We start from the raw sequence: 23,621 nt of genomic DNA, 5'->3' as shown, positions 1-23,621 counted from the left end.
TAAATTAAAAATAAATAAATAAGAAGTGATGATACTTGAAATGGGTCTTGAAGAAGTTTACCAGGGGGAAAGCATTCCACCTAGCAAGTCTTACTGTGCTCACTTTTATTTTTTTCTTTTTCTGCGGTACGCGGGCCTCTCACTGTTTTGGCCTTTCCCGTTGCGGAGCACAGGCTCCAGACGCGCAGGCTCAGTGGCCATGGCTCACGGGCCTAGCTGCTCCGCGGCATGTGGGATCTTCCCGGACCGGGGCACGAACCCGTGTCCCCTGCATCGGCAGGCGGACTCTCAACCACTGCACCACCAGGGAAGCCCCTACTGTGCTCACTTTTATATGGCTTACTCATATTAAGTGTTCACATCTGTCAGCTATTACCTTAATGCTTTTCATGTAATAACGACTTTATTCTTTATAAGAATCCTAGGTCAAAGCTGTTAATTCTCACCATTTTACAGATGAAGAAGCTAAGGCACAGAGAAGTTAAGAAACTTCTGACATCATACAGCTAATTAAGTAGTAGAGCTGAAATTTGAACTAAGACATTCTATTGCTAAAGCTTGTGCCCTTAATCACTAAGTTATGCTCCCTCCCAGTGATGATTGTAGTAATATGTAAAGAGATGACTACAGTGATCTTAATCAAACATTATTCTGAATTGTGAAAAATTGGAAAGAACCCTGATGTACAACAACAGGACATTGGTTATTTTAATTATGATACATCTATACAGTAGAATACTCTGCAGCCATTAAAAATTATGCTATAGGAGATTAATCAATGAAAAAAGGTATTCATCTTACTGATTTTTTTAAAACCTAGCTACTAGAAAGCAGTATGATTTAATACAAAGTGTGTGTGTGTGTGTGTGTGTGTGTGTGTGTGTCCGTCCCCATAGAGAAAAGACCTGAAGGAAATATACATCCAAGAAATACTTTTTCAGCACCTATCAAGGGCCAGGCTAAATCCTGAGGATACAACTGTGATCAAAACAGTCTTTTCTGTCAGGGCTTACAGTGTTAGGGGAGGGACAGACAAGTGATAGGCAAAGTGATTATAAGAGCGTGATTAGTGTAGTGGTGGGAGAAGCACAGGGTAAAATGGAAATACCTAAGATGGCCATCTCCTGGACTGAAGTAGACACAGAAAGTTTACTAGAGGACAGTACAGTTGAACCTTGAACAACACAGGTTTGAACTGCAAGGTCCGCTTATATCTGAATTTTTTTCAATAAATTCAGACTACAGTACTTCACAATCCACTGTTGGTTGAATCCAAGGATGTGGAACCACAGAAGCAGATGGCCAACTGTAAAGTTATACGTGGATTTCCAACTGCTAGGCAGGGTTGGTGCCCCTAACCCCCACGTTGTTCAACGGTCAACTATGTGCTTAACACATAGGCCTCAATGATAGGTAAAAGTGAACTCGCTAAAGGTATAGTAGGGCAGAACAACTAGAAAAAATACCAATCCTGATTCTATCTAAATTCTATCTCTATACTCTTAAAATTAAAACCGTATAATTTCACAAATTTGTTTTTATTTCATAATCCTTATATTCCATAATAATGAGCCAGGCTCACCAAATATATGATCATTTCCCTAGTAATGGCAAAAAATTTAATTTTTGGTAACATACCAAACATATGTGTTATAAATAGGCATTTTCAGAGGGAATACTAAATTGAGTAAAAAATGCTAACTGTTATCTCAGTGTAACATTTATATCAAGATTTTTTCACATATAACTTATGCCAAATTTCTATATGTAAAGTTTTATATGGCAAGCTCTAGAAATTTTCTTTCTTTAATACTGTCCGTAAGATAGTTATTACAATGCCTGTCATACAGTAACTACTTAATAAATGTTGGCTTATTTCCAGCCTAGAATTACAAGTTTCCAAATTTGTGTGCTTTCTAGTGATTTAGAGAATAATGTCTTTGATAAAAAATGTCATAATTCAAGCTAAGCTACCTCTTTATTTTAAAAAGTGATAGCCTTACATCTGTGACATAAAACTGGGTCTTTTTAATGTACAATTACTATTTTTAAATTCTTTAGCTATAAAGATGAAAATATAATAGGTTATCTGAAAAAATATAGATCCTAAGAGATGCATAATAATACACCTGTAACCACCAGCATTCCCGCTTCTGTTGCTAGCCTTTTTGAGCCTAAATCACCTTGCTGTAGAAGCAGTTATGGTAGAAAAAGCTTTTGCATCCACCAGTAAGTTGAGTAGGGTGCTCTCCTAGGGCCCTGTGTATACCTTTATCATTGCCACTTATTAACTATCTCAGATTGGAAAAACGTTTTTCATGCTTCTCTTCCAGTAGAAATTTTTTTTGAACATCTTTATTGGAGTATAATTTCTTTAAAATGGTGTGTTAGTTTCTGCTGTATAACAAAGTGAATCAGCTAGATGTATACATATATCCCCATATGCCCTCCCTCTTGAGTCTCCCTCCCGCCCTCCCTCTTGAGTCTCCCTCCCACCCTCCCTATCCCACCCCTCTAGGTGGTCACAAAACACTGAGCTGATCTCGCTGTGCAATGCAGCTTCTTCCCACTAGCTATCTATTTTACATTTGGTCATGTATATATGTCATTGCTACTCTCTCATTTCATCCCAGCTTACCCTTCCCCCTCCCCACATCTTCAAGTCCATTCTCTACGTCTGCGTCTTTATTCCTGTCCTGCCCCTAAGGTTCCTCAGAACCACTTTTTTTTCGATTCCATATATATACGTTAGCATACGGTATTTGTTTTTCTCTTTCTGACTTACTTCACTCTGTATGACAGACTCTAGGTCCATCCACCTCACTACACGTAACTCAATTTCATTTCTTTTTATGGTTGAGTAATATTCCATTGTATATATGTGCCACATCTTCTTTATCCATTCATCTGTCGATGGACACTTAGGTTGCTTCCATGACCTGGCTATTGTAAATAGAGCTGCAATGAACATTGTGGTACATGACTCTTTTTGAATTATGGTCTTCTCAGGGTATATGCCCAGTAGTGGTATTGCTGGGTCCTATGTTAGTTATATTTTTAATTTTTTTAAGGAACCTCGATACTGTTCTCCATAGTGGCTGTATCAATTTACATTCCCACCAACAGTGCAAGAGGGTTCCCTTTTCTCCACACCCTCTCCAGCATTTATTGTTTGTATATTTTTTGATGATGGCCATTCTGACCGGTGTGAGGTGATACCTCATTGTAGTTTTGATTTGCATTTCTCTAATGATTAGTGATATTGAACATCCTGTCATGTGTTTGTTGGCAATCTGTATATCTTCTTTGGAGAAATGTCTGTTTAGGTCTTCTGCCCATTTTTGGATTGAGTTGTTTGTTTTTTTGATATTGAGCTGCCTGAGCTGTTTATATATTTTGGAGATTAATCCTTTGTCAGTTGCTTCATTTGCAAATATTTTCTCCCATTCTGAGGGTTGTCTTTTCATCTTGTTTATGGTTTCCTTTGCTGTGCAAAAGCTTTGAAGTTTCATTAGGTCGCATTTGTTTATTTTTGTTTTTATTTCCATTTCTCTAGGAGGTGGGTCAAAAAGGATCTTGCTGTGATTTATATCATAGAGTGTTCTGCCTATGTTTTCCTCTAAGAGTTTGATAGTGTCTGGCCTTACATTTAGGTCTTCAATCCATTTTCAGTTTATTTTTGTGTATGGTGTAAAGGAGTGTTCTAATTTCATTCTTTTACATGTAGCTGTCCAGTTTTCCCAGTACCACTTATTGAAGAGGCTGTCTTTTCTCCATTGTATATTCTTGCTTCCTTTATCAAAGATAAGGTGACCATATGTGCGTGCGTTTATCTCTGGGCTTTCTATCCTGTTCCATTGATCTATATTTCTGCTTTTGTGCCAGTACCATACTGTCTTGATTACTGTAGATTTGAGGTATAGTCTGAAGTCAGGGAGCCTGATTCCTCCAGGTCCGTTTTTCTTTCTCAAGATTGCTTTGGCTATTCGGGGTCTTTTGTGTTTCCATACAAATTGTGAAACTTTTTGTTCTAGTTCTGTGAAAATGCCATTGGTAGTTTGATAGGGATTTCATGAAATCTGTAGATTGTTTTGGGTAGTGTAGTCATTTTCACAGTGTTGATTCTTCTAATCCGAGAACATGGTATATATGTCTCCATCTGTTTGTATCATCTTTAATTTCTTTCAACAGTGTCTCATAGTTTTCTGCATACAGGTCTTTTGTCTCCTTAAGTAGGTTTATTCCAGCTATTTTATTCTTTTTGTTGTAATGGTAATGGGGAGTGTTTCCTTAATTTCTCTTTCAGATTTTTCATCATTAGTGTATAGGAATGCAAGAGATTTCTGTGCATTAATTTTGTATCCTGCTAGTTTACCAAATTCATTGATTAGCTCTAGTAGTTTTCTGGTAGCATCTTTAGGATTCTGTATGTATAGTATCATGTCATCTGCAAACACTGACAGCTTTACTTCTTTTCTGATTTGGATTCCTTTTATTTCTTTTTCTTCTCTGATTGCTGTAGCTAAAACTTCCAAAACTGTGTTGAATAATAGCAGGGTGAATGGGTAGCCTTGTCTTTTCCTGATCTTAGAGGAAATGGTTTCAGTTTTTCACCATTGAGAAAAATGTTGGCTGTGGGTTTGTCATATATGGCCTTTATTATGTTGAGGTAAGTTCCCTCTACGCCTACTTTCTGGAGACTTTTTATCATAAATGGGTGTTGAATTTTGGCAAAAGCTTTTTCTGCATCTATTGAGATTGTCCTATGGGTTTTATCCTTTAGTTTGTTAATATGGTGTATCACAGTGATTGATTTGTGTATATTGAAGAATCCTTGAATTCCTGGACTAAACCCCACTTGATCATGGTGTATGATACTTTTAATGTGCTGTTGGATTCTGTTTGCTGGTATTTTATTGAGGATTTTTGCATCTATGTTCATCAGTGATATTGGCCTGTAGTTTTCTTTTTTTGTAACATCTTTTGTCTAGTTTTGGTATCAGAGTGATAGGGGCCCCCTAGAATGAGTTTGGGAGTGTTCCTCCCTCTGCTATATTTTGGAAGAGTTTGAGAAGGATAGGTGTTAGCTTTTCTCTAAATGTTTGATAGAAATCACCTGTGAAGCCATCTGGTCCTGGGCTTTTGTTTGTTGGAAGATTTTTAATCACAGTTTCAATTTCATTACTTGTGATTGGTCTGTTTATGTTTTCTGTTTCTTCCTGGTTCAGTCTCGGAAGGTTGTGCTTTTATAAGAATTTTTCCATTTCTTCCAGGTTGTCTATTTTATTGACATAGAGTTGCTTGTAGCAATCTCTTATGATCCTTTGTATTTCTGCAGTGTCAGTTGTTACCTCTCCTTTTTCATTTGTAATTCTGTTGATTTGAGTCTTCTCCCTTTTTTTCTTGATGAGTCTGGCTAATGGTTTATCAATTTTGTTTATCTTCTCGAAGAACCAGCTTTTAATTTTATTGATCTTTGCTATTGTTTCCTTCATTTCTTTTTCATTAATTTCTGATCTGATTTTTATGATGCCAGTAGATATTGAGGCTTTACAGGACAGGTGCTGTGTCTTGGGGCTCAGCTGGCATGTAGCAGGAACTTAATATGAATTTGTTAAATGAGTCAAAGTAGACACTAAAGCTGCTCCTTTGCCAGGAGAAGAAACAATCAGGATTAAATGAAACCCGTATTTACGTAAGGTATGTGCATCAAAGTCTTAGGTTCCTTTAAAAGACAGAGATTGACAGAATAGATGGGAAAAACATGGAACTAGGTGCTATCAATGAGACACACATAGATATGAAGACACAGGGTAGGAGCAATAAAGAAAAAAATTTCTTAAGTTTTTCAAATCCAAGTGAAATAAAAGCTATGATCTTTTAAGATAGTCTTGACATGTCCTAGTAACCTCTTGACCTGAAGTTAAAATATATATATATTTACTGACGGACATATTGACACATTCTATAAAGTATTCTATTAATGCATTAATCATATATTGTTCTATCTTTCCTCCTTGTTTAGGACTTGTGCCATTCTCATTGTAGTGAATCCCTCATCCACAAGAAGATCATGACTATTATCAACTGCTTTATTAATTCCAGTATTCCACCAGCTTTACAAATTGACATTCCATTAGAGCAAGCCCAGAAGATTATTGAACACAGGAAGGAGTTGGGACCATATGTATTTAGAGAGGCACAGGTAAGAAATCAGGGCATGTAGTAAGCATACTTTAAAATAGATAAACAATCTAGATATTCTTTAAAAGTTTTTGCATTATTCATATTTGGCAAGGCTCTAATCCTCCTAATCCTGGGTTATTCTATTTAATTTAAAAAATATTGCATATGCCACAGAACATAGAAACTAGTAACTTACTATTTTGTTCATGATAGTATACAGCAAATACAATTATTTAAATTCTGTACTTTGACTTTGCATGGTTATCATTTTATTTCTAACTTATAAAACTACAGCTAATTCCTCCTTCCTTTCCCACCATTCATATTTCCTTTTAAAATGTCTGCTACCACAAAAATGTGTAAAATGTGTGTCCCAAGATTTGTGTATTTTTAAAGGTTGGAATATTCACATAGCTCATAAAATAAGTGAGAGGAGATTTAAGTACCCAACCAACATAAAGTACACAAGCTCATGAAAGGAAAATCATGGCTGTTAACCTACTCAAATTACTTCTTTTTAGGGTAAATAATAGAAAACAGTGATTTGCTGAACATAATTTATTTGCATTTTGAAAAGCCTTTTAGTGATGTTCCTGAAAAATGATTAAGAAAAATACATAATAATAGGGGTAATAGGGAAGGCCATGTCACAATTTAAGTGATATGAAACAGAGATTTAGGGTATGATTGCCTTTGAGCATGGAAAAAGACCATTATTCCTTAATACTCATTTGCAAGCCAGCTGTGTTCTAAGTCCTAAAAGGAACTGAAAGTAGACTCACAATCCAATTATGCATTGAATAGGCAAAAATAAAGAAGAATTATTGAGGATGTGCTAGAGAGAAATAGAAAAAACATGGTGTCAGAATTGTAGCATCTGTTAATGAAAAGATCACTTAGCCTAGCCTAGGTCTCCTGATAGCCGGGAGACCGTCTAGCCTCAAGTCTGACGGTGAATGTCTGGAGCTGCTTACGTAGGTTGGTTCCACTGCACTGTCCAGGGATTGCAGCCAGTGAACTTTATTGGAGTCCTCTAGTTTAGGCCTCCTACCTGATTTCCCAAAACAAAGTCCCAAACATATCTTAAATATGGACTTTGGAGTATCAGAAAACAAGAAAATATTTAGGGGCCTTACCTCACCAAATCTATTGTTTCTGTGTTCTGTAGGAAGCTCAGAGAATGGCATATCTCCTACCCAGGTATGCAAGCCAGAGATCTGGTTGCCATCTTCATGTCTTCCCTATCCTTCATTCCTTACCTTTGGAGATCTTCAGTCACTAATATGTATCCATTTGTCTCCTTCTTATCTGTTATTCTATCTACTTTTCTCCAACTCCATGTTGCTACCTCAGTTCACATCTGCAATGTCTCACATTGATTACCAGAATTCCCTGCCTCTAGGCTCTCTCAAAACCATTTAACTCACTGCAGACAGATCCATCTTTTCAAAATGTATATTTGATCATGTCACTTCTCTGCTTTCAATTTCAATTACTCCCCATTGTCTTCAGAATGAAGACCAAGCTCCTTACTACGTATTTCTCTAGCCACATGTCTTCCCACTCCCTGCCATCTGTCTCCCAGTCTTACTGAAATATTTGTACTTCCATAAAGAGGGCTTACTTTCTTGCTTCCAGAGCTTTTTACAGTATCATCTTCTCTCTCTTATGCTTCTATTGTATCTTGTATTTGTCCCTGTCAGAACACTTATCACACAGAATTGAAAATGGCTATTCTCATGCTTCACTTTCCCATCGGACTGTAAGGTCTTTGAGCGTAGGGAATGTTTCTTATTTGCCTTTGTGGCCTGGGTGCGCGACACTCAGTAACATTTTTGAACATATGAATGAGTGATGTGAGAATAGATGGATCATGACAGGAGTAGATCAAATTGGACATGAGAGCAAAGTTGAGCGAAAGGGCTGAATAATAAATGTAAAAAATGCCTGTTTTAGTATTGTTTTCACTATAGCAGTGGTCCCCAACCTTTTTGGCACCAGGGACCGGTTTCGTGGAAGACAGTTTTTCCACGGACCGGGGGCGGGGGCGTGGGTGGATGGTTTTGAGATGATTCAAGCACATTACATTTATTGTGCACTTTATTTGTATTATTATTACATTGGAATATATAATGAAATAATTATACAAGTCACCAAAATGCAGAATCAGTGGGAACCCTGAGCTTGTTTTCACTTGCTACTCACTGATAGGGTTTCGATATGAACCTGCAAGCAGTTGATTTATTATGGTCTCTGTGCAGTCAAACCTCTCTGCTAATGATAATCTGTATTTGCAGCCACTCCCCAGTGCTAGCATCACCGCCTAAGCTCCACCTCAGATCATCAGGCATTAGATTCTCATAAAGAACGCACAACCTAGATCCCTCACATGCGCAGTTCACAGTAAGGGGGTCACGCTCCTTTGAGAATCTAATGCCGCAGCTGATCTGACAGTAGGCGGAGCTCAAGCAGTACTGTGAATGATGGGGAGCGGCTGTAAATACAGATGAAGCTTTGCTGGCTCACCTGCCACTCATCTCCTGCTGTGCGGTCCTGTCCATGGCCTGGGGGTTGGGGACCGCTGCAATATAGCGTCTGCCTGTCCCCCATCTGCATTCCTAATAGCTTGAAAGTTTTCATCACCCAGCCATATTTTCACTGACCCTTCTCACTCATACTAGAGCATTGCCCATCTGCTGGCAGTGAGCAAAGTAGCTCTATATTTATTAAAACATTTACTTATCCACAGTTTGGTTATCTTTTAAGGTTTTGGAGGTACAGGACAATTTTCATGAATAACATGTATGTTATTAACCTTAATTGCAACTTTTAGAAATAGAGCAATTTTATGTCTACCTTGAAAAATTGTGTCCTAATAGGGTGACTTTTACTGGAAAGCCTTCTAAATGAAAATAAATATATTTAAGAGCTGGGAATGACTCAGGTTTTGGAGGGGTAACTGAGAAGTAGGGTCAATATAGTCGGTAAATAGAGGTGGAGGAGTATTTAAGTTTACAAAGTGCATATAAAAAGTACCATGATCATTTAACATTGGAGAAGGGGATTACTTAATTAAATGCATGGCAGATAAATGTAAATGAAAATTTTTTAAAAGCCTGCACTTCATCAAATAAAGTATGTTTAGCTTTTGTGTTCACAATCCCAAGAGGCTATAGAATTTAATGACAAGATAGTATTGTAAAGGGAGTAAATAGTTTTACTAATGATACTCACGTACAGAAACGAGGAGTCGTGAAATATATCAATTCAGGACGCTGTTGGTCACTGCAGCATTTACTTTTTAAAAATTCCACTTTCCCCCTGAAGAGCTGGCTTAGAGCCTAATGGGTTAGTTCATTTTTCTCCAGGGCATTAGGTATAGGCCATTCCCAGCAACAAAACGTTGGACTTGATCTGATGTGGCAAGTCCTACCTTCTAGGAAGTAATGTATGCCTCTGGAACTAATGGAAAAACTTGGCATGGGAATTTGAGCAACAATTCTTATCTCTTTAAATATCACAATTAATCACTTAATGTAGAGTGTCCTAAGAAAGCATTTGTGCAGGATACCACTCTGCTTTTTAAATGTTACTTTTCTTGCTCTCACATAAAAGAGAGATTGTATCATTTAAAAGTTACTCAAGATTTATTCTTAGATCTGCAGCTTTGTTTAAGAGCTTTTCCAGAGGCAAAATGGTATTTTCTTTCTCTAAAAGAAGGGAAAGGGGACCGGAGAGGAGTTCCCCTTGATGAACTGAATATTTGGAATACTTGCATAAAACAGCAGAGTGTGTGGCAGATCAACTGGTGTATGTTTTCAAAGAAAACATAAATTTCTTATTTAAAAAGACCTAATGGATTCTTTATTAATACAATCAACTGGATAGGGAAACATAAAGCATAAAGTGACTTTTAACTGTATTTAAGAGTATGTTTTTCTTAAAAGAAAGACTTCTCATTGGTAGTAAAATAACATTGATGATAAGCATGTGCTGAACTAAACTATACCAAGATGTCTGGAGACAATAAGTTGGAGGAAACATGCTGTATATTAAAGAATAGAATAGTTAATCCATTATTATGGTGAATTAGAGTTTAAATTGGTACATTTGTATAAAACTGTAATCTGAGACATACTTTGTTTTATATACAGATGACAATTTTTGGAGTTCTGTTTAAATTTTGGCCTCAGTTTTGTGAGTGTAGGAAGAACTTAACTGATAAAAAAATTATGAGTGTTTTGGAGAGAAGACAAGAATATAGTAAGCAGGAAAAAAAATCGGTAGTCACGGAAGACGAAAAATTTGCAAAGGTGAGACAAGAATCATTTTGGGTTTAATCAGACTTTTAAAAGTTATGTGATATGTGTAGAAGAATTTAGGCTGAGCAAAAATACAGAGAAGTTATAGAATACAGATTTTAGTGGTTTTTAAAGGCTTCAGTCAGAGGTTTCAGACTTGTTTTTGAATTTTAAAAAATTTATCTCAAATGTCATCTCTTCTATGTACCTCTCTTGGAGAACACTTTATATTGTCTTGTGAATAAATTTTTGCATTTGTTTTTCTCACTGGACTGAGATCCTCAAAGATACCATCTGTCTTATTAAACAGTTCTACCACTATCCAGCACATGCTCAATTATAAATTATTGTTTACCAAATAAATATGGGAATGAATGAAAAAATACTGTGTACTGGGGGCAGCATTTTCAATATTAAAATTAGAGAATGATATATGACTGTGAAATTTACAAATGTAAGTCATAAACTGTTCAGCCTGCCTATTTGTCTTTTAGTCTGACCATTCATTTATCAGTTCCTCTATCTTTATATTTATCTATTTTCCTTGACTTGAAAAGGGATAACAAGTAATATATTTCATCTTATTTGTAAGTTTATCCCTATTGTGTTTTTAAAAAGAAATTTAAAAGATAATCTAGGGGCTTCCCTGGTGGCACAGTGGTTGAGAGTCCGCCTGCCGATGCAGGGGACACGGGTTCGTGCCCCGGTCCAGGAGGATCCTACATGCCGCGGAGCGGCTGGGCCCGTGAGCCATGGCCGCTGAGCCTGCGCGTCCGGAGCCTGTGCTCCGCAACTGGAGAGGCCACAACAGTGAGAGAGGCCTGCGTACCGCAAAAAAAAAAAAAAGATCTAAAGATATAAAAGTAATATAATTATAACACCCATATTTGCACAGGTCAAAATAAACACTGTTAACATTTTCCTCATTTGCTTTTCATTTTTCCTTAAGAAGTGAAATACTGCAGAACAGTAAACTTTCTTAACTCCAGCCCTGAGTTCTATTACCCTCCCCGTCTCCAAGAGCAACCATTAAGTTTGGGGTATGTTCTCACAGCTCCTTTTTAAGATAGTGTTTTATATGTTGTATGGAGTCATAAACAATCCAGAGGACTGTTTTTTTGTGTGTATTTTAACTTACGTAATGGTACCATATTTTATTAGTCTTCTCAGGCTACCATAGCAAAATATCAGAGACTGGATGGCTTAAACAACAGAAATTAATTTCCTCATAGTTCTGGAGACTAGAAGTCCCAGATCAAGGTGCCAGCTAATACGATTCTTGGTGAGACCTCTCCTCCTGGCTTGAAAATGGCCACCTTCTTGTTGTGTCCTCACAAGTTGGGGAGAAAAAGAGTTCTCTCTCTCTTCCTCTTCTTATAAAGCCACAGTTTCTTTGGATTAGGACCCTACCTTTATGACCTCATTTAACCTTAAGTACCTCTTAAAAACCCTATCTCATGATACAGACACAGTGGAAGTTAGGGCACCAACATATGAATTTGAGGAGACACAATTCATTCCATAGCACATATTGTGCTTTCTACATCTTGCATTTAAAATTCAATTTTGTCTTTTAATTCTACCCACACTGCTCTACTTAGATCTCATTTATTCAGTTTAATTGCTGCATTTCCATCATATGAATAAATATACTATTTTTATTTAACTTTTTTTTTTTTAAGTTTTGGCTGCGTTGGATCTTCACTGCTGCACACGGCCTTTCTCTAGTAGTGGTGAGTGGGGGCTACTCTTCGTTGCGGTGCGCGGGTTCCTCATTGCGGTGGCTTCTCTTGTTGCCGAGCACAGGCTCTAGGTGTGAGGGTTTCAGTAGTTGTGGCTCGCGGGCTCTAGAGCGCAGGCTCAGTAGTTGTGGTGCACAGATTTAGTTGCTCCGCGACATGTGGGATCTTACCGGACCAGGGATCGAACCCGTGTCCCCGGCATTGGCAGGCGGATTCTTAACCACTGCACCACCAGGGAAGTCCCTATTTCTTTATTGTTGGAGTTTTTTCAATTTTTACCATTGCAAACAGCACTGCAGACAACATTCCTGTAAACGTCTTCATATTCACATGTATAAAAATGTTTTTGGAATGGCTGAGTAAGAGAGTATGAGCGTGTGTCAATCTATATTCCTACTTCTCCCCATTTGGTTTGTTCAGACTTTGAAATTTTTGTCAGTCTGTTGATGACAAGTGGTATGTCATCATGCTGATGCCTTTATTTACGTTCACCTAATTATTAGTAAGGTGGAACAACTTTTCACATGTTCACTATTCAGATATTTTGATCAGGATTGTAATGAACATATAGGTCAGTTTGAGAACTGATGTCGTAACAATACTGTGTCTTCTGCTCCATGAACACAGTTTATCTCTGTTTAGTTATTCTTTCATTTCTCTCATCGATGATTTGTCATTTTCAATGACAGGTCTTGAGTATATTTTGTGAAATTTATACCAAAGTATTTCATGTTCAAAATAATGCTATTGCTATAATATTTTTAAATTTAAAATTCCAAATTATTTTTTAGAAAAATTTTTATTTTGAAATAATTAACATTCACAGGAAGTTGCAAAGATAGTAGAGAAGTCCCATGTACCCAATCACCCAGTTTCCCCCAGTGGCTACACCTTACATTAACTATATACAATAGTAAAATCAGGAAATTGATATTGATACAAGGTGTGTGTATAGTTCTATGCCATTTTGTCACATATGTAGATTCAAGTAACCAAAACGATATTCAAGATGCACCACAAAGATGTCCCTCGTGACTATAAGTCATATCCATCCAATTACCCATTATAATGTCTGTTAGCCATGGATCTGTTCCCCATTTAGAAAATTTTGTCGTTTTGAGAATGTTATATAAATAGAATCGTACAATATGTGACTCTTTGAGACTGGCAGTTTTCACTCTACATAAATACCCTTGAGATCCATCCACGTTGTTGTGTATATCCGTAGTTCGTTCTCTTTAACTGCTGAGTAGTGCTCTGTGGTACATTGTACCACATTTTAACCATTCACTCATTAGAGGACATTTGAGTTGGTTTCTATTTTGGGCTATTACAATAAAATGCTAATGTAGTCACTCTTGCCTTCTTCTTCTCCTCCTCCTCCTCCTTCTTCTTCTTCTTTTATTTGCATGCTTTTATTTAATAATAGCTTTACTGAAATTTAATTCACATACAATAAAATTCACACTGTTAAAATATACAATTTTGTGGTTTTAGTATATTTACGGAGTTGTGCAACCATCACTACTACTTAATTTTAGAACATTTTCATCACCTCCAAAAGAAACTGTACCCATTAGCAGTCACTCCCCTTTACTCCTTCCCTCTCAGCCTCTGGAAGCCACTAATCTACTTTCTATATCTGGACATTTCATGTAAATTAAATCATACAGCATGTGGCCTTTTATGGCTGGCTTCTTTCACTTAGCATGATATTTTCAAGGTTCATCCATTTTGTAGCATGTTTCACTACTTTATTCTTCTTACGGCCGACTAATATTGTACTATATGGCTGTACTACAGTTTGCTTATCCATTCATCAGTTAATGTACTTTTTGGCTATTATTAATAATGCTGCTATGAACATTCTGTACAACCTTATGTATAGACATGTTTTTATTTTTCTTGGGACCTAGAAGTTGAATTGTTGGCTCCTTTTGAGGAACTGCCAAACTTCTGCAAAGCTACAGAACCATCTTGCTATCTTGATTTTCACATGGTATATTTTTCCATTCCTTTACTGCCTACATCATTATATTTTAATTAAGTTTCCTGTAAACAGCATATAGTTGTGTCGTGGTGGTGTTTGGTTTTTGTTTTTAGTCTACTCTACGAATTTCTGTTTTTTTAATTGGTGTATTTAGTCTGTGTATCTTTAATGTCATTATTGATTTGTTCTTAACTCTGCCATTTTATTTTTTGTTTTATTTGTTCCCTGTTTCTTTTGTTCTATTTCCTTTGTCTCGCATTCCTGTGGATTTACTTGAACATTTCTTAGAATTTCATTTTGCTGTATCTCTGTTTGGATGTTTCAGTGGTTGCTTTAGATATCACATTATACATGCATAACTTATCGCAGTCTATTGGTGTTGACATTTTACCAGATTGAGTCTAGAAACTACCTCCCTTTAAGTCTCTTTCCCCTCACCTGTTTATAATTATCCTAACTATTTCTCAACATACATTGAGAACCACATCAGACAATTGTATAAGTTTTTCTTCAACCATCAAACATAAATCAGGAAACTCAAGGTGAAAAGTCTACTGTATTTACCCTTACTTTTGCTCTTGCTATTTTTCTTCCTTTTTGATGTTCCAAGATTTATTATTTTCTTCTTTCTTTTTTCCCTGTAAGTAAGGTATTGTTTCTCACTTACTGCTTTCAAAATTCTTTTCTTTGTCTTTAGTTTTCAGAATTTTGATTATGATGTGCCTTGTGCAGATTTCTTTGGGTTGATTCTGTTTGAACATTACTCAAGTTCTTGACTCTGTATGTTTATATCTTCTGCCAACTTTGGAAGAGGGGAATTTATATTCATATTATATATGTGTGTGTATATATGTATATATACACTTTCTTTATGATCGATATTCATGAACCCTTGGGTACCTTATAGCTTCATTTCTGAGAGATTTTTATTTTTTTCAGTCTTTTTTTAAGTTCAGTAAACTGTCATTTTACACTGGCTTTTAAAATTTATCTGTTTCTGTTCTGAGTTTCTTTTTTTTTAACATCTTTATTGGCGTATAATTGCTTTACAGTGGTGTGTTAGTTTCTGCTTTATAACAAAATGAAACAGCTATACATAAACATATATCCCCATATCTCCTCTCTCTTGCATCTCCCTCCCACCCTCCCTATCCCACCCCTCTAGGTGGTCACAAAACACCAAGCTGATCTCCCTGTGCTATGTGGCTGCTTCCCACTAGCTATCTCTTTTACATTTGGTAGTGTATATATGTCAATGCCACTCTCTTACTTCACCCCAGCTTACCCTTTCCCCTCCCAGTGTCCTCAAGTCCATTCTCTACTTCTGCATCTTTATTCCTGTCCTGCCCCTAGGTCCTTCAGAACCCTTTTTTTTTTATTAGATTCCATATATATGTGTTAGCATATGGTATTTGTTTTTCTCTTTCTGACTTACTTCACTCTGTATGACAGACTCTAGGTCCATCCACCTAACTACAAATAACTCAATTTCGTTTCTTTTTAATGGCTAATATTCCACTGTATATATGTGCCACATCTTCTTTATCCATTCATCTGTCGATGGACACTTAGGTTACTTCCATGTCCTGGCTATTGTAAATAGAGCTGCAGTGAACATTGTGGTACATGACTCTTTCTGAATTATGGTTTTCTTAGGGTATATGCCCAGTACTGGGATTGCTGGGTCGTGTGGTAGTTATATTTGTAGTTTTTTAAGGAACCTCAATATTGTTCTCCATAGTGGTTGTATCAATTTACATTCCCACCAACAGTGCAAGAGGGTTCCCTTTTTTCCACACCCTCTCTAGCATTTATTGTTTGTAGATTTTTTGATGATGGCCATTCTGACCGGTGTGAGGTGATACCTCATTGTAGTTTTGATTTGCATTTCTCTAATGATTAGTGATATTGAACATTCTTTCATGTGTTTGTTGGCAATCTGTATTATCTTCTTTGGAGAAATGTCTGTTTAGGTCTTCTGCCCATTTTTGGATTGGGTTGTTTGGTTTTTTTGATACTGAGCTGCATGAGCTGCTTGTATATTTTGGAGATTAATCCTTTGTCAGTTGCTTCATTTGCAAATATTTTCTCCCATTCCGAGGGTTGTCTTTTCATCCTGTTTATGGTTTCCTTTGCTGTGCAAAAGCTTTGAAGTTTCATTAGGTCCCATTTGTTTATTTTTGTTTTTATTTCCATTTCTCGAAGAGGTGGGTCAAAAAGGATCTTGCTGTGATTTATGTCATAGAGTGTTCTGCCTATGTTTTCCTCTAAGAGTTTTATAGTGTCTGGCCTTACATTTAGGTCTTCAATCCATTTTCAGTTTATTTTTGTGTATGGTGTTAGGGAGTGTTCTAATTTCATTCTTTTACATTAAGCTGTCCAGTTTTCCCAGCACCACTTATTGAAGAGGCTGTCTTTTCTCCATTGTATATTCTTGCCTCGTTTATCAAAGATAAGGTGACCATATGTGCGTGGGTTTATCTCTGGGCTTTCTATCCTGTTCCATTGATCTGTATTTCTGTTTTTGTGCCAGTACCATACTGTCTTGATTACTGTAGCTTTGTAGTATAGCCTGAAGTCAGGGAGCCTGGCTCCTCCAGCTCCATTTTTCTTTCTCAAGATTGCTTTGGGGACCTCCCTGGTAGTGCAGTGGTTAAGAATCCGCCTGCCAATGCGGGAGACACGGGTTTGAGCTCTGGCCCGGGAAGATCCCACATGCTGCGGAGCAGCTAAGCCTGTGTGCTACAACTACTGAGCCTGCACTCTACAGCCCACAAGCCACAACTACTGAAGCCCGCGAGCCACAACTACTGAAAGCCCACAACTACTGAAAGCCCACAAAGTAGCACAACTACTGTGCTCCGGAACAAGAGAAGCCACTGCAATGAGAAACCCATGCACCGCAACAAAGAGCAGCCACCGCTCACTGCAATTAGAGAAAGCCTGCGCGCAGCAACAAAGACCCAACTCAGCCAAAAAGAATAAATATATTTAAAATAAATAAAGTAAAAAAAAAGATTGCTTTGGCTATTTGGTGTTCCCGAGTTTCTGCATTTATGATTTGGAGTATTTCATATATGAAAATGTTCGTGTAGGGATATTTTATCCACTTTGGACTCCTATGTTAGAGTTTTCCTCTGATTCATGCTTAGATTTCTTGGACAGTAGTGTCATCAGCTAAAATATTGGAGTTCTCATTTTCTGTTTTATTCTTGTAATGGTTTTATATGCATATCACCTGCCATTTTCTGCTCATTTTGAAATGTCTTATATTTTCCTCAACCACCAATAATAGGGAGCAATCAGAACTCTTATACACTATGGATGGGACTGTACATTGATAGTCACTTTAGAAAACAATTTGACTTTATCCAGTAAATTAAAAGATGCACTTAGCCTTCAACTTATCAAATCTCCTTGAATAATTTGTGGACACAGATATCAGGAGACATGCACATGGTTTATAGCACCCATGGCATTCTATAGCAAAAAAATCAGAAGCTATTCAAACGTCTGTTAACAGGAGACTGGAAAAACAAATTCATGTAGTAGGATACTGTGCTGTGATGGAAAACAAATAAACTAACCACAATAATAAACATAGATGTATAGCAGGAGCATAATGTTGAGTGGAAAATTTTCAAATGAATAGAACCAGTCAATTCTGCTTATATAAAGTTAAAATTTATATAAAACTAATCAGTACAAATGTGGGAAACTATAAATAAGAAAAAGGAATGATAAACGTAAAAATTCAGTATAGCAGTTACCTTCATGGGTTGGGTGGAGATAGATGATGGGATTGGAGAGTGACACAAAGGGGAGCAGAGGTACTGGTGATATTGCATTTCTTAAGCTTTTGTGGTATTGTTGTTATTCATATCTTATGTGAGTGTTATAAATGTTTTTGTAAGTATTTAGTATATAACATTTTTATATGAATGGTGCTACAAAAAATTATCATATTTTCAGAAGCTTATCTTTGGTTGATATATTCTATCATCCGGAGGTTGAGGGTATTTCCAGTACACTCAGGGAATGAGAATCAGGGAAGACATAAGAGTGAGAAAATAGGAAGAGGTGTCTGCAAAATCTTGCTTCTACTGAATCAGTTCTTCAGTGTGGCTTCACATATTTTTGTAGATGTATTTTGAGTTCTTTAACCATGGAGCAAATATATACACATATATATCCCATGTATGGAAATGAAATGTTATTAAACTTAAATATAATTATTTTTGGATTATTTATTTTAACAATTTCTGCAGTTACTTCCCTTCCAGTGGTTTAGGTGATAAATGATAGATCAAATAATACAAAAGCTGATTTCCCCCTCAAACCAACTATGCATCTGGCCCAATCTATGTAATCTGACAAAAAACAGAGTTCACTGAATAAAAATCCTCTCATTTACCTTCTCCAGTCCCTGAGGCAAGTCCATGTCTGACTGAGCTGCTTGAATGTGATCCTAAGTTGGTAGGCTCAGGAAGGAAATATATTTGAAGGGTTGATGTAGGGAGAAAAAATTAGAATGTTGTCTAACATGTATGCTTGGAGCTCTTTTCTGATTCCACCTGTGGCACATGAATAACTTCACCAATCAGATGAGTCTCACGTGAGTCTGCTGCATTTTCTACTAATGAGGCCTAAATATTCTCTCTAAAGAGCTTCCCCTCCTAATCCTTTTCCTGCTTCTTTCACCAGACTTTTACTGATCATCTACTACATAGAGTTTTATTGATCATCTATTCATATTGATCCCTACTACATATGCTAGGGATATGAATATAATTTATATATAGTGTAAGGATAGATAGATACACACATACACTTAACTGAAAAGAATATAAACAAAAACTGAAATCCCAGAAAATGAGGAATTAATTATTTGTGGGGGAAAGGTAAAGGATCTCAAAGAAAAGGTAAATTTGAGTTAGTCTTAAATAGTAGGATTTTAACAAATGGTTCTAAATATATACTTATTGAATAAAGGATATAGAAGTAAGGAGGATATAAAGATCTCTTACTGTATCCTAAACACTTAGGAAGAACTTCACAGCTCTCTAAGTGTCATCCCAAGTATTTTCAGTTTGCTTAGATATATGATAAACATATTGTCTGAAACAAAAGTTGAAATATACAGTGTGATGAGGGTAGAGAAAATCTGAAATTGCTGCTTTTTCAGAAAATCCAAGATGTATCTTTATATCGTCCATATTATACTTCAGTTATGGAAATGCAAATGTCCTTAAGTGATCTTCTGATCTGTCCATATCTGTCAACTGGTAACTGCTAATAGGGTTAGGTACAAATGTTGACGTTCGTTTTGTAGGGTGAATAATCCTAAAGAAAACATAGGAATTCTACTTCTGAATATTCTTATTTTACACAATAAACATATTGCCATCACTTATTAGTAACTACAAATTTTGCACATGCATTTATTTTAACACAGAAAGTGTAAGCTAAGGAAGACCAGTAGAGTCGACATTTGTTCCAGGATTTTATTGTCAATGAAGACGTATGAGGAAATGTTGGAAAAAGTGAATATGGGAAACTCATAATTTTTTTTGTAACGTGAAAATGTGTCCTCTGAAAAAAATCACTTACTATGAAAAATATTGGATTTCCCTAGGTAACCATGGGCATGACTCATAACCCTCTTAACCTCAAATTCATCTATCACCTAATGGTGATGATATTAATCTCATATGATTTGAGAGGGATTCATTGAAATGATATGAATAGAAGAACATGTAAGGTATTCCACTATACAATTGTAAGGTATCATTTGATCTGAGATAACATAGTATAGTGGTTAGGAGTGCAGTTTCTAGAGTCAGACTGCCTGGTTTTGAATCCTAGCCTTATCATCGATCAGTTCTAATATCTCAGGGAAACCAGTTCACTTCCAAAAACCTCTTTTTTTTTTTCAGGAAAATGAAAATAGTAATAGAAATTACATCACAAGGTAGAATTAAATATAGTATGTGAAGAATAATACATGTCATAAAGTAAATGTTAGTTATCTTTTTAATATTGTAGCAGTAATTGGCCTTCTTTATAATAAAAATACTAATATCAATTATATCCTTCATCTCTCATTCTTATAAAGGAATCAAATGAAACTGGGTAATCTGAAGAAAGTTATGACAGGAGAATCAACCTCATGGAAAACTTTCATGTAGTTTAATATCAAATACTTAAAATGAACAGTGGCAAATTCATTAACAAAGGATCAGTAAAATTTTTTAAATTTTAAATGGCAAAAAACAAGGTTAAAAGACAAATTGGGAAAACATAAAATGTATGTTATAAAAATAAATCATAAATACTCTTAACAAAAAAATAGGGCAAAGGGCATCAACAGGCAATTCTCAAAAGAAATACAAATGATTAAAAGCATTAAAAGGGGGCTTCCCTGGTGGCGCAGTGGTTGAGAGTCTACCTGCCGATGCAGGGGACACGGGTTCGTGCCCCGGTCCGGGAAGATCCCACATGCCGCGGAGTGGCTAGGCCCGTGAGCCATGGCCACTGAGCCTGCGCGTCCAGAGCCTGTGCTCCGCAACGGGAGAGGCCACAACAGTGAGAGGCCCGCGTAACGGAAAAAGAAAAAAAAAAAAGCATTAAAAGGTGTTCAACCTCAGTAGTAACCAAAGACATGTAGACTGGCAAAGAAGAAAATATCCAGTGTTGGTTGAGGGTATGAGGAAGAGGCCTGCAAATTCATGCATTATTGGAGAAAGTGTAAAATGGTGCTTTGTTTCTGAAGGGCAATTTGACAACTTCTATTGTTTAAAATGTTCATTCTTTTTAATCCGGCAGATAGACTTCTAGACATTTATTCTAAAGGAGAGAATTTTAAAAGTGCAGAAAGATGTTTGTATACAGCATTGTTTATAATAGTAAAAATTTTTAATGACTTAAATTTCTAATAGCAGGTATTGGTTAAATCATCTATGGTACATTCCTTTACTAGAGTATTATTCACCTGTTTAACTGATAATGTAGTTTATTCTTTAATCATTCAACAAATATTTGAGTGTATGAGACCATTCAGGTCTTCTATGATGGCACAGTGCTTAAGAATCTGCCTGCCAATGCAGGGAACACGGGTTCAAGCCCTGGTCCGGGAAGATCCCACATGCCACGGAGCAACTAAGCCCATGTGCCACAACTACTGAGCCTGCGCTCTAGAGCACAAGAGCCACAACTACTGAGCCCACGTGCCACAACTACTGAAGCTCACATGCCTAGAGCCGGTGTTCCACAACAAGAGAAGCCACCGCAATGGGAAGCCCGCACACAGCAAGGAAGAGTAACCCCCGCTCGCTGCAACTAGAGAAAGCCCGTGTGCAGCAATGAAGACCCAACACAGCCAAAAATAAAATTAAATAATTTTTTTTAAAAAGACCATTCATCCAGTGAAAATGATGATATAATTTATGCATTCCATCATCCAACAAATATTTAAGTATATACTCTGTGTTCTGCAGTAGGCATACTTGGTGAATGATACAAAGACCCTGCCCTTATATTCCTGTTCTTTGTTTATTCACAGAGAAATGTTTTCATGATATTTTTCATGAAAAAGCAGATTTTAAAAGTTTGTATACTGTGATTCCATTTATATGAAATTTAGCTAATAAAATATCAATATTCAAGTTATAGATTATATCTAAGCATTTGTCTAGTGAGAAGTTTGGATGGATGTTCATGAAAATGTAGTGGTTTTTCTTGGAAGCTAGAATTTGGAGGTGATTATTACATTCTACTTTATAATTTCTCTCATTTATTTTTTAATATTTTTATATTAGTATGAAAGAAATTAAAGATCATAACAGTAGAATATGTCATATTCATGACATTGACTTGATGAAACCTTGTGGTGCGGTGCTTACCACAAAATATTTTTTCATAAGATGTTATGACTTCTGAACTGTAAGTTTATGTTAATATAGTGTTACCCATTTTTTGGAATAATTTAATTTAATATAATTACAGGATGGAATCAAACAATATCCAAGTACTTCAGGATCTGCTATCAAAACAGCTGCTTTAATCAGTGACCCAGGTTTAGGCCAGCAAGCATACGGCCAACAGGTAAGCAGGAAAGATATCACTTCTTCTGTAGAGCAATGGATAGCAGAATGCAAAGGATCGTGAGAGATTACTACAAGCAACTATATGCCAATAAAATGGACAACATGGAAGAAATGTACAAATTCTTAGAAAAGCACAACCTTCTGACTGAAACAGGATGAAATAGAAAATATAAACAGACCAAACACAAGCACTGAAATTGAAACTGTGATTCAAAATCTTCCAACAAACAAAAACCCAGGACCAGATTGCTTCACAGGCGAATTCTATCTCACATTTAGAGAAGAGCTAACACCTATCCTTCTCAAACTCTTCCAAAATATAATAGAGGGAGGAACACTCTGAAATGCATTCTATTAGGCCACCATCACCCTGATACCAAAACCAGACAAAGATGTCACAAAAAAAGAAAACTACAGGCCAATATCACTGATGAAAATAGATGCAAAAATCCTCAACAAAATACTAGCAAAGAGAATCCAACAGCACATTAAAGGGATCATACACCATGATCAAGCAGGGTTTATCCCAGAAATGCAAGGATTCATCAATATACACAAATCAATCAATGTGATACACCATATTACCAAACTGAAGGATGAAAACCATATGATCATCTCAATAGATGCAGAAAAAGCTTTTGACAAAATTCAACATCGATTTATGATAAAACACCATCCAGAAAGTAGGCATAGAGGGAACGTACCTCAACATAATAAAGGCCATATATGACAAACCAAGAGCCAGCATCGTTCTCAATGGTGAAAAATTGAAACTATTTCCACTAAGAAGGAACAAGACAAGGTTGCCCACTCTCACCACTATTATTCAACATAGTTTTGGAAGTCTTAGCCACAGAAATCAGAGAAGAAAAAGAAATAAAAGGAATCCAAATTGGAAAGGAAGAAGTAAAACTGACACTGTTTGCAGATGACATGATGCTGTACATAGAGAATCCTAAAGATGCCACCAGAAAACTACTAGAGCTAATTAATGAATTTGGTAAAGTTGCAGGATACAAAATTAATGCACAGAAATCTCTTGCATTCCTATACACTAATGATGAAAAACCTGAAAGAGAAATTAAGAAAACACTCCCATTTACCATTGCAACAAAAAGAATAAAATACCTAGGAATAAACCTACCTAAGGAAACAAAGACCTGTATGCAGAAAACTATAAGACACTGTTGAAAGAAATGAAAGATGATAGAAACAGATGGAGAGATATACCATGTTCTTGGATTGGAAGAATCAACATTGTGAAAATGACTATACTACCCAAACAATCTACAGATTC

General features: G+C 36.4%; 1 protein-coding gene across 1 annotated transcript in view; it reads left to right on the top strand.

Annotated features, from left to right (window-relative positions):
- RGS22 (regulator of G protein signaling 22) overlaps positions 1 to 22,395 on the top strand; it is a 150,555-nt gene extending 128,160 nt beyond the window's left edge. Inside the window, exons 22-24 of the mRNA XM_027131353.1 lie at positions 6,026 to 6,205; positions 10,341 to 10,499; positions 22,224 to 22,395. Coding sequence (XP_026987154.1) covers positions 6,026 to 6,205; positions 10,341 to 10,499; positions 22,224 to 22,385 — 501 coding nt within the window. The 3' untranslated portion in view covers positions 22,386 to 22,395. The remainder of the gene's footprint in view (positions 1 to 6,025; positions 6,206 to 10,340; positions 10,500 to 22,223) is intronic.
- Positions 22,396 to 23,621: the final 1,226 nt, after the last annotated feature.

Source organism: Aethalodelphis obliquidens, unplaced genomic scaffold (assembly GCF_003676395.1).
Source record: "Aethalodelphis obliquidens isolate GAN/ISIS:26980383/991018 unplaced genomic scaffold, ASM367639v1 scaffold39, whole genome shotgun sequence".
NCBI classification, from domain to species: Eukaryota; Metazoa; Chordata; class Mammalia; order Artiodactyla; family Delphinidae; genus Aethalodelphis; species Aethalodelphis obliquidens.
Note: the sequence above shows the minus strand (reverse complement) of the source record. Positions and strands in the feature narration are given on the sequence as shown.